We start from the raw sequence: 16,199 nt of genomic DNA, 5'->3' as shown, positions 1-16,199 counted from the left end.
CCAAGCTTAACCCAGCAAGTAAGCCAGGATTCAGAGCCAGGCAGTCTGGCTTCCACCCTCGATCTCTTACTAGTTAGAGGTGAGAATCAGGGTAAGAGGGCAGCCGGGAAGAGTGGATCAGATAAGGCACCCAGTTGCATAGACTCATGAGATGTTGGAAACAGTATATTGGAGCCTCTTGCTCCTTTGAACTAATTAATTGCTCACTAGTTTCAAATGAATCAAGAAGTAAGTGAGCAAATGTAAGAAATAAACTTTTCTATAGCAAGATACATACCTTGTTGCTTTCTTACCAAGGATTTTTTGAAGGTATGTGTTTGCATTTTTCCAGCTGTGTATCCCAGCAGGGGCTTGTCCAGTGATACATATTCTCCTGCCATTTCTCATGTCAGCTTGTGCTGTTAAAAATCATCCCCTACTAGTAATTTGGTAGGTTTTATTTTGATGGTTCTTAGATGATAGAAACCTATTTTTTTTGTTTTTTTTTAAATTTTATTATTATTTTTTTAATTGAAGTATAGTTGACTTACAATGCTGCGCCGATCTCTGCTGTACAGCAAAGTGACTCAGTTATACACATACATTCTTTTTTTTAATATTCTTTTCCATTATGGTTTATCACAGGATATTAAATATAGTTCCCTGTGTTATACAGTAGGACCTTGTGGTTTATCCATCCTATATATAATAGTTTACATCTGCTAATCCCAAACTCCCAGTCCTTCCCTCCCCCTTTTTTATGGCTGAGTAGTATTCCATTGTGTATATGTACCACATCTTCTTTATCCATTCATCTGTCAATGGACATTTTGGTTGTTTTCATGTTTTGGCTATTGTGAATAGTGCTGCTATGAACATAAGGGTGCATGTACCTTTTTGAATTATAGTTTTGTCTGGGTATATGCCCAGGAGTGGGATTGCTGGATCATATAGTAATTCTATTTTTAGTTTTCTGAGGAACCTCCACACTGTTTTCCATAGTGGCTGCACCAGCTTACATTCCCACCAATAGTGTAGGAGCGTTCTCTTTTCTCCACACTCTCTCCAGCATTTGTTATGTGTAGACTTTTTAATGATGGCCATTCTGACTGGTGTGAGGTGGTCATTGTAGTTTTGATTTCCATTTCTCTAATAATTAGTGATGGTGTGCATCTTTTCATGTGCCTACTGGCCATCTGCAGGTCTTCTTTGGAGAAATGTCTATTAAGGTCTTCGGCCCATTTTTCAATTGGGTTGTTTTTCTGTTGTTGAGTTGTATGAGCTGTTTGTATATCTTGGAGATTAAGCCCTTCTCTGTTGCATCATTTGCAAATATTTTCTCTCATTTCATAGGTTGTCTTTTCGTTTTTGTTTTCGTTGTTGTTGTTGTTTTTATGGTTTCCTTTGCTGTGCAAAAGCCTGTAAGTTTGATTAGGTCCCATTTGTTTATTTTTGTTTTCATTTCTATTGCTCTGGGAGACTGACCTAAGAAAACATTGGTATAATTTATGTCAGAGAATATTTTGCCTATGCTCTCTTCTAAGAGTTTTATGGTGTCATGTTTTATGTTTAACTCTTTAAGCCATTTTGAGTTTATTTTTGTGGATGGTTTGAGGGTGTGTTCTAACTTCATTGATTTACATGTAGCTGTCCAACTTTCCCAGCACCACTATTTTATTTGTGTTAGGTAGACTGAATGGATTTCATTTTAGGGTGTTTCCAACTTATATACTGAATACTGAATTTTCACCATTTTGGGTGCCAGAGTAGTATGAGCATTTCAATCATTTGCTCTGTTGGGTGAGGAAATAAATGTGGAGGGACAGACGGGCAGGATGTTTTTATTAGTGGAGCTTTATTGACTTAAAACTTTAAAAATAAAAACAGGAGGGGACCTTCAAGATGGTGGAGGAGTAAGACATGGAGATCACCTTCCTTCCCACAGACACATCAAAAATACATCTACATGTGGAACAATTCCTACAGAACACCTGCTGAATGCTGGCAGAAGACCTCAGACTTCCCCAAAGGCAGGAAACTCCCCACATACCTGGCCACATGGCTGACAGGGTCTTGGTGCTCTGGCTCGGTGTCAGGCCGGAGCCTTGGAGGTGGGAGAGCCGAGTTCAGGACATTGGTCCACCAGAGACCTCCCGGCCCCACGTAATATCAAACAGCAAAAGCTCTCACAGAGATCTCCATCTCAACGCTAAGACCCAGCTCCACACAACAACCAGCAAGCTACAGTGCTGGACACCCTATGCCAAACAATAGCAAGACAGGAACACAGCCCCACTCATTAGCAGAGAGGCTGCCTAAAATCATAATAAATTCACAGACACCCCAAAACACACCGCTGGAGGCGGTCCTGCCCACCAGAAATACAAGATCCAGTCTCATCCACCAGGACACAGGCATCAGTCCCCTCCACAAGAAAGCCTACACAACCCACTGAACCAACCTTACCCACTGGGGGCAGACGCCAAAAACAACGGGAACTACGAACCTGCAGCCTGCGAAAAGGAGACCCCAAACACAGTAAGTTAAGCAAAATGAGAAGACAGAGAAATACACACCAGATAAAGGAGCAGGGTAAGAACCCACCAGACCAAACAAATGAAATAGGCAGCCTACCTGAAAAAGAATTCAGAGTAATGATAGTAAAGATGATCCAAAATCTTGGAAATAGAATGGACAAAATACAAGAAACGTTTAACAAGGACCTAGAAGAACTAAAGTGCAAACAAACAATGATGAACAACACAATAAATGAAATTTAAAATTCTCTAGGAGGAATCAATAGCAGAATAACTGAGGCAGAAGAATGGATAAGTGACCTAGAAGATAAAATAGTGGAAATAACTACTGCAGAGCAGAATAAAGAAAAAAGAATGAAAAGAATTGAGGACAGTCTCAGAGACCTCTGGGACAACCTTAAACGTACCAACATTCGAATTATAGGGGTCCCAGAAGAAGAAGAGAAAAAAAAAGGGACTGAGAAAGTATTTGAAGAGACTATAGTTGAGAACTTCCCTAATATGGGAAAGGAAATAGCCAATCAAGTCCAGGAAGCACAGAGAGTCCCATACAGGATAAATCCAAGGATAAACACGCCAAGACACATATTAATGAAACTATCAAAAATTAAATACAAAGGAAAAATATTAAAAGCAGCAAGGGTAAAGCAACAAATAACATAAAAGGGAATCCCCATAAGGTTAACAGCTGATCTTTCAGCAGAAACTCTGCAAGCCAGAAAGGAGTGGCAGGACATATTTAAAGTGATGAAAGGGAAAAATCTACAACCAAGATTACTCTACCCAGCAAGGATCTCATTCAGATTCGACGGAGAAATTAAAACCTTTACAGACAAGCAAAAGCTAAGAGAACTCAGCACCACGAAACCAGCTTTACAACAAATGCTAAAGGAACTTCTCTAGGCAGGAAACACAAGAGAAGGAAAAGACCTACAATAACAAACCCAAAACAATTAAGAAAATCGTAATAGGAACATACATATCAATAACTACCTTAAATGTAAATGGATTAAATGCTCCAACCAAAAGACATAGACTGGCTGAATGGATACAAAAACAAGACCCGTATATATGCTGTCTACAAGAAACCCACTTCAGACCTAGGGACACATACAGACTGAAAGTGAGGGGATGGAAAAAGATATCCCTTGCAAATGGAAATCAAGAGAAAGGTGGTGTAGCAATTCTCATATCACAGAAAATAGACTTTAAAATAAAGATTATTACAGGAGACAAAGAAGGACACTACATAATGACCAAGGGATCAATCCAAGAAGAAGATATAACAATTGTAAATATTTATGCACCCAACATAGGAGCACCACAATTTATAAGGCAAATGCTAACAGCCATAAAAGGGGAAATCGACAGTAACACAATCATAGTAGGGCACTTTAACACCCCACTTTCACCAATGGACAGATCATCCAAATTGAAAATAAATAAGGAAACACAAGCTTTAAATGACACATTAAACGAGATGGACTTAATTGATATTTATAGGACATTCCATCCGAAAACAACAGAATACACTTTCTTCTCAAGTGCTCATGGAACATTCTCCAGGATAGACCATATCTTGGGTCACAAATCAAGCCTTGGTAAATTTTAGAAAATTGAAATCGTATGAAGTATCTTTTCCAACCACAGCGCTATGAGACGAGCTACCGATTATGGGGAAAAAACTAAAAAATACAAACACATGGAAGCTAAACAATACGCTACTAAATAACCAAGAGATCACTGAAGAAATCAAAGAAGAAATAAAAAAATACCTAGAAACAAATGACAATGAAAACACGATGACCAAAAACCTATGGGATGCAGCAAAAGCAGTTCTAAGAGGGAAGTTTATAGCAATACAATTCTACCACAAGAAACAAGAAATGTCTCAAATAAACAACCTAACTTTAAACCTAAAGCAATTAGAGAAAGAAGAACCAAAAAACCCCCAAAGTTAGCAGAAGGAAAGAAATCATAAAGATCAGATCAGAAATAAATGAAAAAGAAACAAAAAAACAATAGCAAAGATCAATAAAACTAAAAGCTAGTTCTTTAAGAAGATAAACAAAATTGATAAACCATTAGCCAGACTCATCAAGAAAAAAAGGGAGAAGACTCAAACCAATACAATTAGAAATGAAAAAGGAGAAGTAACACCTGACACTGCAGAAACACAAAGGATCATGAGCGATTACTACAGGCAACTATATGCCAATAAAATGGACAACCTGGAAGAAATGGACAAATTCTTAGAAAAGCACAACCTTCCGAGACTGAACCAGGAAGAAATAGAAAATATAAACAGACCAATCACAAGCACTGAAATTGAAACTGTGATTAAAAATCTTCCAACAAACAAAAGTCCAGGACCAGATGGCTTCACAGGCAAATTCTATCAAACATTTAGAGAAGACCTAACACCTATCCTTCTCAAACTCTTCCAAAATATAGCAGAGGTAGGAACACTCCCAAACTCATTCTATGAGGCCACCATCACCCTGATACCAAAACCAGACAAAGATGTCACAAAGAAAGAAAACTACAGGCCAATATCACTGATGAACATAGATGCAAAAATCCTCAACAAAATACTAGCAAACAGAATCCAACAGCACATTAAAATGATCATACACCATGATCAAGTGGGGTTTATCCCAGGAATGCAAGGATTCTTCAGTATACGCAAATCAATCACTGTGATACACCATATTAACAAACTGAAGGAGAAAAACCATATAATCATCTCAATAGATGCAGATAAAGCTTTTGCCAAAATTCAACACCCATTTATGATAAAAACACTCCAGAAAGTAGGCATAAACGGAACTTACCTCAACATAATAAAGGCCATATATGACAAACGCACAGCCAACATTGTTCTCAATGGTGAAAAACTGAAACCATTTCCTCTAAGATCAGGAACAAGACAAGGTTGCCCACTCTCACCACTATTATTCAACATAGTTTTGGAAGTTTTAGCCCCAGCAGTCAGAGAATAAAAAAGAAATAAAAGGAATCCAAATTGGAAAAGAAGAAGTAAAACTGTCACTGTTTGCAGATGACATGATAGTATACATAGAGAATCCTAAAGATGCTACCAGAAAACTACTAGAGCTAATCAATGAGTCTGGTAGAGTTGCAGGATACAAAATTAATGCACAGAAATCGCTTGCATTCCTATACACTAGTGATGAAAAATCTGAAAGAGAAATTAAGGAAACACTCCCATTTACCATTGCAACAAACAGAATAAAATACCTAGGAATAAACCTACCTAAGGAGACAAAAGACCTGAATGCGCAAAACTATAAGACACTGATGAAAGAAATTAAAGATGATACAAACAGATGGAGAGATGTACCGTGTTCTTGGATTGGAAGAATCAACATTGTGAAAATGACTATACTACCCAAAGCAATCTACAGATTCATTGCAATCCCTATCAAACTACCAATGGCATTTTTCACAGAACTAGAACAAAAAATTGCACAATTTGTATGGAAACACAAAAGACCCCGAATAGCCAAAGCAATCTTGAGAAAAAAAAAACGGAGCTGGAGGAATCAGGCTCCCAGACTTCAGACTATACTACAAAGCTACAGTAATCAAGACAGTATGGTACTGGCAAAAAAACCCAGAAATATAGATCAGTGGAACAGGATAGAAAGCCCAGAGATAAACCCACACACGTATGCTCACCTTATCTTTGATAAAGGAGGCAAGAATATACAATGGAGAAAAGACAGCCTCTTTGATAAGTGGTGCTGGGAAAACTGGACAGCTACATGTAAAAGAATGAAATTAGAACACTCCCTAACACCATACACAAAAAATAAACTCAAAATGGATTAAAGACCTAAATGTAAGGCCAGACACTATCAAACTCTTAGAGGAAAACATAGGCAGAACACTCTATGACATAAATCACAGCAAGATCCTTTTTGACCCACCTCCTAGAGAAATTGAAATAAAAACAGAAATAAACAAATAGGACCTAATGAAACTTAAAAGCTTTTGCACAGCAAAGGAAACCATAAACAAGACGGAAAGACAACCCTCAGAATGGGAGAAAATATTTGCAAATGAAGCAACTGACAAAGGATTAATCTCCAAAATATACAAGCAGCTCATGCAGCTCAATATCAAAAAAACAAACAACCTAATCCGAAAATGGGCAGAAGACCTAAACAGACATTTCTCCAAAGAAGATATACAGATTGCCAACAAACACATGAAAGGATGCTCAACATCACTAATCATTAGAGAAATGCAAATCAAAACTACAATGAGATATCACCTCACACCGTTCAGAATGGCTATCATCAAAAAATCTACAAACAATAAATGCTGGAGAGGGTGTGGAGAAAAGGGAACCCTCTTGCACTGTTGGTGGGAATGTAAATTGATACAGCCACTATGGAGAACAGTATGGAGGTTCCTTAAGAAACTAAAAATAGAACTGCCATATGACCCAGCAATCCCACTACTGGGCATATACCCTGAGAAAACCATAATTCAAAAAAGTCATGTACCACAATGTTCATTGCAGCTCTATTTACAATAGCCAGGATATGGAAGCGACCTAAGTGTCCATCAACAGATGAATGGATAAAGAAGATGTGGCACATATATACAATGGAATATTACTCACCCATAAAAAGAAATGAAATGGAGTTATTTGTAGTGAGGTGGAAGGACCTAGAGTTTGTCATACAGAGTGAAGTGAGTCAGAGAAAAGCAAATACTGTATGCTAACATGTATATATGGAATCTAAAAAATAAATGGTTCTGAAGAACCTAGGGGCAGGACAGGAATACAGACGCAGATGTAGAGAATGGAGTTGAGGACACCGGGAGGGGGAAGGGTAAGCTGGGACGAAGTGAGAGAGTAGCATTGACATATATACACTACCAAATGTAAAATAGATAGCTAGTGGGAAGCAGCCACATAGCACAGGGAGATCAGCTCGGTGCTTTGTGACCACCTAGAGGGGTGGGATAGGGAGGATGGGAGGGAGGCTCAAGAGGGAGGAGATATGGGGATATATGTATACGTATAGCTGATTGACTTTGTTATACAGCAGAAACTAACACACCATTGTAAAGCAATTATACTCCAATAAAGATGTTAAAAAATAAAAATAAAAAAAGTAAAAACTATTGATTTCTGGCCAGAAACAATAGTAAGAAAATCTAGAGTGCTATTTCCTCCATTGCTCCCTCCCCACCCTCACACCTCATCCATCCATCAGGGTTGAGATATGTCTTTATGTGGAAATGTAGCCTGATAAACTTGTAATCACAAACAAGTAAAAAATCACACTGTGCCCCACTTCACCTTCCATAGATATACCATGTATATTAGTGACTTTCAGTTGTAATCTGAATGAGTTGTAGTGAGCTTATATATTTTGAATTATAGCCTTTTTAATGTCTCTCTGTGGCAAGAATAATTTATCTCAGCGCTGTCAGTTTGGGGTTTCAGCTTAGTGTGGCAAATTTTGGTGAACTCTTTGAATTGGTGGTATCCTCAGTATCTGAGTGAAATATGGAACTGTGAAATCCTGGTAGATAGTTGTCCTTCAGTTAAGAGGAGAGCAACAAAATAGATGTGCCTAGGTTGCCTGAAAGAACTTTAACTCATATCAACTTGAACAAGCTACTGAAATATTTAACCTAAGAATTTTAGGTTGCACACTGTCTGCCATGAGGAATCTAGGCTCTGGAGATGGGAGTTAATTAGGCTTATTTTCCTGTTGAGTTCATTACAGGATCTAAGAAATCAGTTCACCTTGTACAGTTCAGCCACCATGGAGAGCAGGCTGGTTATTTGTTATCAAAGGCAGCTTCATTCATAAAGTTGGATCTTTGCTGAGACAGCAGCAGGTTTTAAAAGGGGGATACACCTTTTCTCAACAGAGTTTCCTGCCTGGGATGGTTGTAGAACCTACCAACAGGAGTGATTAGGAAGCTTACTGATGAGGCCGGAGACCACTGTGGACCTACTCGTTGCCAATGGTTGGAAGCAGACCTGTGCATGCTTGCCTGTGGAGCATGGGCTGGATTTTGGTTCTGACCTGTGCCCTGGGCTGGGTGCTTTTCTGCAGTACACAAACTACAACTGTATGCTGTGACTTGGAAAAGACCCAGTAGTAACACAGCATGATAAGGGGACAAAATGATCTAGTTCAGATCAATTTCACTGCTTTTAATGTAGTAATTTACTGGTAACATACATTTTATTTAACTTGAGCTTTCTAGCCTACCTGCTTTGGGTTGCATCTCTATCTCCTCACTGTGCCAGAATCACACCAAGCTCATTCATTCTGGTCTCCACACATTGGCAAATAGTAACTGCTCCTTTCTTTCCACCTGGCTGTCTCCAGCTTATCCCTCAGGTCTCAGTTAGACCTTGCTTCTTGCAGGAAGTCTACCCTGAGCTCACAAGGCTGAAGGATACCCCAGTTAGGTACCCCTTCTTGAACTCCCCCATAATAGCACTTACTACACTACAATATTGTACTCTCTATTTTCTTGTCTGCCTGTCTTTGTCAGCATATAAACTTCTTGAGCAAGAAATATGCTTCTCCTGTTCATCGTTGTATTCCAAAGATATAGCGTAATACCTCACACCCATTAAACATTTATTGAAGAACAAATTCATAAATGCATGCGTACAAACTCCTGTTAGTTGATGGATTCTGAATATTTGCTTCAGCCTGATTTTATTGGTTGTGATAGGTTTTGCTGTTGAGTAAGTGATGTCACCTCACAAGTGTGAAAGGCAAATCCTTGGTGTGATGCTGCGGAAGGCTGTGGCGTGTTTCTTAGGAGTCTCCTCTTAATTGGCTTGTTGACTGAGGAGAACCAACCTGGATGAATGCACTGAAGGGTCCCCAATCATGTGACTCACTCAGATGATGATTTCAGAGCCAGAGAGTGACTGGGTCTTGGAAGAACAGAATTAGTTCTAAAACACACTAATCTTCTCTTGCCTCCTCTAGCACTGGAAGACGCAGCGCAGCGAGGAGTACGAAGCAGAAGGTAGGAATTGAGTGTGCGTGGGGCCTGCCTGGGAAGGAGGGGCTGCCATTCACAGGGCGCTCTCCACACCCCCTTCCTGCATCCCTTGCCTTCTTACTAACAACCTTGCCTGCTGGAGGCCAACTAAGAAATAACCTGAAGAACAACAGCAACAAAAAACTCATTCCCAGTTGATTGCTCATAGTTTTAAATCCTTGCATTTAGCATCATGCAAGATGTGGTAACTAAGATGTAGAATTTCACTTATGGGTTAATTACTCTCTTACATAGACTTTCACATTAATCTATGAACAATCCAAAACTAAATAGTTACCTATTAAAATGTATCCCTTGACAGGGCTTCCCTGGTGGCGCAGTGGTTAAGAATCCGCCTGCCAGTGCAGGGGACACGGGTTCGAGCCCTGGTCCGGGAAGATCCCACATGGCGCGGAGCAACTAAGCCCGTGCGCCACGACTACTGAGCCTGAGCTCTAGAGCCCGTGCTCCGCAACAAGAGAAGCCACTGCAGTGAGAAGCCTGCGCACCACAACCAAGAGTAGACCCCGCTCGCCGCAGCTAGAGAAAGCCCGCGCAGAGCAACGAAGATTCAACGCAGCCAAAAATAAATAAATTTATATTTTAAAAAATGTATCCCTTGACAAGTTTCAGATGTATTTAAGACGGATCAAAACACGTTGATCTTCTGGCCAGCAGATGGCACTGTGGTTCAGCTGACGGAACCTCAGCTCACTTCACAGCCTACCCTGGATTAACTGTACTTAAGTGTAATTACACGTTCTCTAGGTCTCCAACCTGTAAAGACACAGCGGTGATGGGCTTAATGTCTTTGATAAATAGTAGGGGTAGCACTAAATGCTCTTCTCAACTCTCTAAGGTTCTTCCAGGCACACACAATCTTGCCAGTAATTAGCTCATGTTTAAGTAATGACTTTACAGAATCTCTAATATGGAAGTAAATTTTAACTAGAAGTGAACTTTTAATAGAGGATAAATAAATTTTTATTTTTAAATAAGTAGTTTGATCCTTAAATCTTCAAATAGAACTTATCCTTAATATACCAATAATTAATAACTTGCCCTGGCAAACATTTATTCTTTCAAGTTGGATTGCTTATAGGTCAGAATATTCGTATGTGTAAAGATTTGGAAACAGGCTAATCTTGACTTTTATAATCATTTTATGATATTTATCATGAAATTATTTCCTTCTCAGTAAAAGCAGAGCTTAGACTAGAAAGAAAGTGGAGATAATAAAGTCTGGTAGCTATAGCTGAGGTAGGGCATATAAAGCTCCTTAGAATGGCTCTCAACCAGCCTTCTCTTCCGATCACACCAAAGCCTAAGCCTGTGCATATTTTCCTTTGGAATAAAATAAGCCTAGAACCTTGGCATTACTGCACAGGAGATGGTATTTCTTACATAGGTATGACTGCCAATGAACAAAAAAGTGTCTGTTGGCCCTAGTTGCAGCCTAAGAACCAATGGTTCCACTTCACTTGAACTTCAGGATCAAATCAACTCAACATCAAATCAACATCTGTAGTCTCTTTCTTATAGCATTTATTTTTAAAAAGCACATTTTTCTTTGAGAATAGGCTCTCAGTTCCTTTAGGGACAACACACTGTATGCTTTTATTTTAGGCCAGTTAAGATTTTGGAACCCAGATGATTTGAATGCCTCACAAAGTGGGCCTTCCCCTCCCCAAGACTGGATAGAAGAGAAACTGCAGGAGGTTTGTGAAGATTTGGGGATCACCCGTGATGGTCACCTAAACCGAAAGAAGCTGATCTCCATCTGTGAGCAGTATGGTTTGCAGAATGTCGATGGTGAGGTAAGCCTTGCATCATATTTTTATTCAGGAATAGTAATCATGATAAATGCTAAACTGGCCACAGGCTAGGAGTAGCCATATTTTGGTTTCCTGCAGCATGTTACAGAGACTCCATTCTCTTTTTTTTCCTGGAAAGTCAGCCATGAAGATCCCGTCTCTGAGGACCTCATGTTGTATCGTGGAAAAGAAAAACTGACAATAGCTGACACTTACTGAACCCGTACTGTGTGCCCCTCACTGTGCGAAGCACATTACCCCACATTACTATCAGACACCGGTTCAGTGTAGCATGATGTCAGTCTGTTTGTAGATGTGGCATTCACAGAGCAAAATGTGGCAAAGGTGTAGAGGAAGGACGAAGAGGGGAGTTCAGGAGATTTGAGTTGGGGGAATATTTTGAAGGCCAGGCTGATAAGTTTAGTTTTTTGGAGAGAAGATCTCAATATCACCCCTGGGTTCTTAAGCAGATTAAGTAATAATACACAGGAAAAACTTACTTGCTGAGGGTGGTCTGAACTTCTTTTATGGGGTATAGTGGTGTAAAGAGAGCCTTAGATTAGGAGACCAGCCAGGAGCCATCACAATAATCTGGTCATGAGGAAAGGGAAAAGGGTAGGTTGGTGGTTTTGAAAATGTACAACAGAAGAGTCCTGAAGGAGCCCCCAAAAGACTCTTGCTCGGTAAAATTCTGAACTTTACGTTTTCTAAAAAATTAAGAGGGGTGGCAGGACTGGGTGCATGAACAGCCATGAAACATAAGAATGTAATTAATTCCAAGATATGTCTTTCAAAGAGCTGAAAATAAGGATTGGAGGGACTTAGAGGTTAGGGCTACAGTTGTAGCTTTGGGAAACTTTGATTATAATGATATTTGAAACCATGTTATCTGCTTGCTTAGAGGATAAGTGGTATTATTTTCCTAAACCAGAAAGAGGTTTATTATCAAAAACTTCCAAGTAGTGTAGCTTGCAGAAAAGTTCTTTCCCCCCCTTCTCCCTTGTGTATGTGACCATTGCATACCCTCTGACTACATTTTAATGGCTCAGTCGTCATTTATTTTTCAGTGATGGCTGTTGAGTCATAAAATTAAATTCATCCTCCTAAATTATAAACCAGCGCAGTATGCAGAACCTTGGGTTGTTCTGCCAAGAAATATTGTACAAACTTGGATTATTTATCTAAGAACAAATCTTGGAATAAACTTAGCCATTTGTGGGGAATTGCATTTTCTTCTGTGGTGGAGATTCCGGAACCCAGGAAAAGCAGCAGCACATTAATTTTCTTCTGATGTGAGGATGAGTAAAGGATTGCTAATTGAATGTAGCTTTTACTTAGTGTTTTTCCTCCCCACCAAAATCATGAAACACTATAGTACTTTGTATTACTAGCTCTAGACCACAGCGGAGCTGAAAGTTCAAGATGATCTCATCAGCATACAACTTGGAATCCTAGAATTTTACAACTGAAAGCAATTTTAGATTTAGTCACCCCTCATTTTATAGATAAAGAAAGAGATCACTGCTGCCTGTTGCCATCATCATGAAGGGAAACTAGATTCACTGTCTTAAGGCTAAAACTAGTGCCCTGCTTTCCAGAAGCAAGGACGACTGTAGGGCAGGGATGGCAAACTATCACCCTAGCTGCCAAATATGACCCAAGGGCTACGTCGCCTACCCAATGTTTAAAAATTGAACTTTTTGCTATACTTTTTAAAATCAGGAGATTTTTCTAAAAATCAGAAGATTTGGCTCCATTTTGCTGGCAGTGAGAAGCAGCTAGCCCCTTTGGACAGGCCATGCACTTGTGTTCCGTTCACTGGTTTAAAAGGCACTACTTTCTAATGTCTCAAGACCATCCTGCCTCATTTATTTCCATCACCTTCCTGGCCCCTCAGGGTATTTGTGATCCCTATTCTAGTGCATTATTTCCCAACTTACACATTGGGAAATCAACCATCCAAAGACCTGGCTGCTGATGGGGAGTAAGAATGTCCTCAGGGTTCTAGATTCAGCTCCTGCACAGACTGCAGGGGGTGCCCTAGTTGCCCACTGACTTGTATTCTTGTCAGCCCAGCTCTGCCCATCCACCCTTTTCTGAATCCACATCCCTTTATTCACTACTCCCCCATGTACAATAACTGCCGGGATTCACTTACTCCACCACTTCACGTGGATCAGGTGATGGGTGTTTAGGCAGTCAGGAAGCTGTGCATTGATTTGGCCAAGGTCACAGGGCCAACCCACGTGGAGCTAAGGTTAGAGCCAAAATATGCTGATTCACTTCAGTCAGCACACTTGGATTTTACTGTGACTTCTGGTTTGACAGTCCTGAAAGCCTAGTCCTCTAAGAAAGTGTTCTTTTGGTTGATAAGAACGAGACGGAGAAGCTAAGGGAGCTTGGCAGCCTCAGAATTTTGCCCCAAATACCTTTCCATCTGTTTCATCATATGCTTCTCTATTAGGAACTGTTGCTTCTTCCAAAGATTTCCACTCTTTAGAATGATTTTCTTGTTTCAGAGTCCTCTCCAAAGGAAGTGGTATAAAAACAAGAATAGAGACAGATGTTTCCTATTGGGTATGAATTGGAAAAAAAAAAAGCATTGGATAAAAGAAATGCCTCAGGCACTTAGATGAAGGATAAAGTCAACAATTATGAGATGACAGGAGTCCTAGCAATAGTCCAGACTTACGAAATGAATATGGAAAATTTGAGGATTTGTTACAAAGAGGCCTTTGTTAGAATGGACCCAGGTGTAGGCTCAAATGCAACAAGAGTAAGTTTGTTGCTTGTTCTATTCCTTGCTACTCAGCAAACTGGGCATTACCTTGTTAGAAATGCAGAATCTTAGGCCCCACCCCCAGATTTAACTATATCAGAGTCTGCATTTTAACAGGATCCTCTGGTGATTTGTGTTTTGTACACTGGGGGCATGTCCTATAGAAAAAATTTAGCCCCCCAAATAAAGAGGAAGCTGAGTGTGAGGATGGAGGTCTTTGCCTTCCCTCCCTGTTTTGCGGTATCCATGATTCATGCTGCTTATTCCCTTTTCCATTCCTCTGTTGAGCTAGGGAACAAACCAGCTCCTAGGCAAGCCTCTAGAAGGGACTGTATGTGATGAGGACTACTTGATTACTGTCACAGGGTGCAAAGTAGTCAGGCAAAATTCCCTTCTCTTTACATCTCTTGGAACCCTTCTATTGCATACACATGAAATCCTTCCTATCCAATCCTCATTTCTCCTGTGCTAAAGCATTAAAAGAAATAAAGACCCCAAACACGCAGTGCTGTTCCAAGTAATGTTCTAAATCCCAAGTCATGGCTTTCAGACCCAAACTATTAGATCATTGCCATCTGTCCCAGACCCAATTCTGCCGTGCTAACGTACCAATTTCCGAAATTCAATATAAGCAAAATATCATGTGGTGTCACCATAATATAACGGCTTAATGAATGTCTAACTATTTTCTGTTGTTACAACACTGGAAAGCTATATCTTTATATTTTTAAGTAATTCTTTAATTCGCAAGAATAACGTGTAGTAACATTAAAGATTACCCGTTCTAACAGTATGAGCAAAAAGAGAGAACAGTTAAATGCTAAATTGCATAAAATTATGAAGATGTTGAAAATGAATTTTATTTAGTTTATGTGAGGGGGAAGGACATATTACTAGAAAGGAAAAAAATTCAGTCAAGTGAGAATAAAGGGACATGTTATATTTCTGGAGTCCTGGGATCAAGAGTGGTGCCAATTTCTGTTGGCTGGAAGTATACTTTAGGCCTTGTGTTTTTTTTTGAGTGAAATAGTTAAAATATATGGTTACCCTTTTCTAGATGCTTGAAGAAGTCTTCCATAATCTTGATCCTGATGGTACAATGAGTGTAGAAGATTTTTTCTACGGCTTGTTCAAAAATGGAAAATCCCTTACCCCATCAGCATCTACCCCATATAGACAATTGAAAAGGCACCTCTCCATGCAGGTAAGAAACAAATAGGAAGTGGTTTCTTTGTGAGTAGAAGTTAAAATCCATTTGAATAATTTCTAGTGAATTCATCTGCTGTCTGAAGAAAAATACTGAGGAGAAAGAGAGGCAAAAGAAGAGTAGTAAAGAAAGACTGAACCATTGGGGAAGGAAAAGTTGGGTTTGAGAAATGACCATAAATTACAGTAGGAAGACCACTAATTATGCCCCTTCGTGTTAGCTGTAGGTCAGAAGAAACCTGGTGTTAAGTATAGAGACACATTTCATCTACATGAAGGAACTCTCGGCCAGGTCAGCTGTTGATAAGCTTTGCATTCTAGGCTGACTTAGGAAAGGGAGATCAAAGGGGCTGCGTGACTTTTTATCCTATAAATTAGAGAAACATGCCTTCTGCTCCTTGTGGTCAGGACTGACCAGTTTTGGTCTTGACCAACACCATGTTGCAGTGCCTGAGCTTGCTCAAGTCTCTTTCTTCTTCCAGTCTTTCGATGAGAGTGGACGACGGACCACAACCCCGTCTGCGATGACAAGTACCATTGGCTTTCGGGTCTTCTCCTGCCTGGATGATGGGATGGGCTATGCATCAGTGGAGAGAATACTTGACACCTGGCATGAAGAGGGCATTGAGAACAGCCAGGAGATCCTGAAGGTGTGGCAGCTAAAATGAGAGAAAAATGACGAATTGGGGCAGGGTTGAAAAATTCCATTTTTTTGAAGCTGTGATTTGATTCGATTTCTCCTTAATGATTCTTCTATTCACAAAATCTCAGACGTAAGAGGTAACTTTTCCTACCCACTTCAACCAGGATTATTGATAACTT

General features: G+C 39.8%; 1 protein-coding gene across 15 annotated transcripts in view; it reads left to right on the top strand.

Moving 5' to 3' along the window:
- NIN (ninein) overlaps window positions 1-16,199 on the top strand; it is a 114,186-nt gene that overhangs the window by 50,444 nt on the left and 47,543 nt on the right. For all 15 annotated transcript variants that reach the window (XR_009007425.1, XM_057542433.1, XM_057542436.1 and 12 more), the window contains 4 exons: window positions 9,524-9,563; window positions 11,205-11,395; window positions 15,229-15,375; window positions 15,860-16,027. Coding sequence is in view for 14 of the 15 variants with exons in the window: in XM_057542433.1 (XP_057398416.1) it covers window positions 9,524-9,563; window positions 11,205-11,395; window positions 15,229-15,375; window positions 15,860-16,027 (546 nt within the window). In the remaining variant the exon portion in view is untranslated. The remainder of the gene's footprint in view (window positions 1-9,523; window positions 9,564-11,204; window positions 11,396-15,228; window positions 15,376-15,859; window positions 16,028-16,199) is intronic.

Source organism: Balaenoptera acutorostrata, chromosome 3 (genome assembly GCF_949987535.1).
Source record: "Balaenoptera acutorostrata chromosome 3, mBalAcu1.1, whole genome shotgun sequence".
NCBI classification, from domain to species: Eukaryota; Metazoa; Chordata; class Mammalia; order Artiodactyla; family Balaenopteridae; genus Balaenoptera; species Balaenoptera acutorostrata.
Note: the sequence above shows the minus strand (reverse complement) of the source record. Positions and strands in the feature narration are given on the sequence as shown.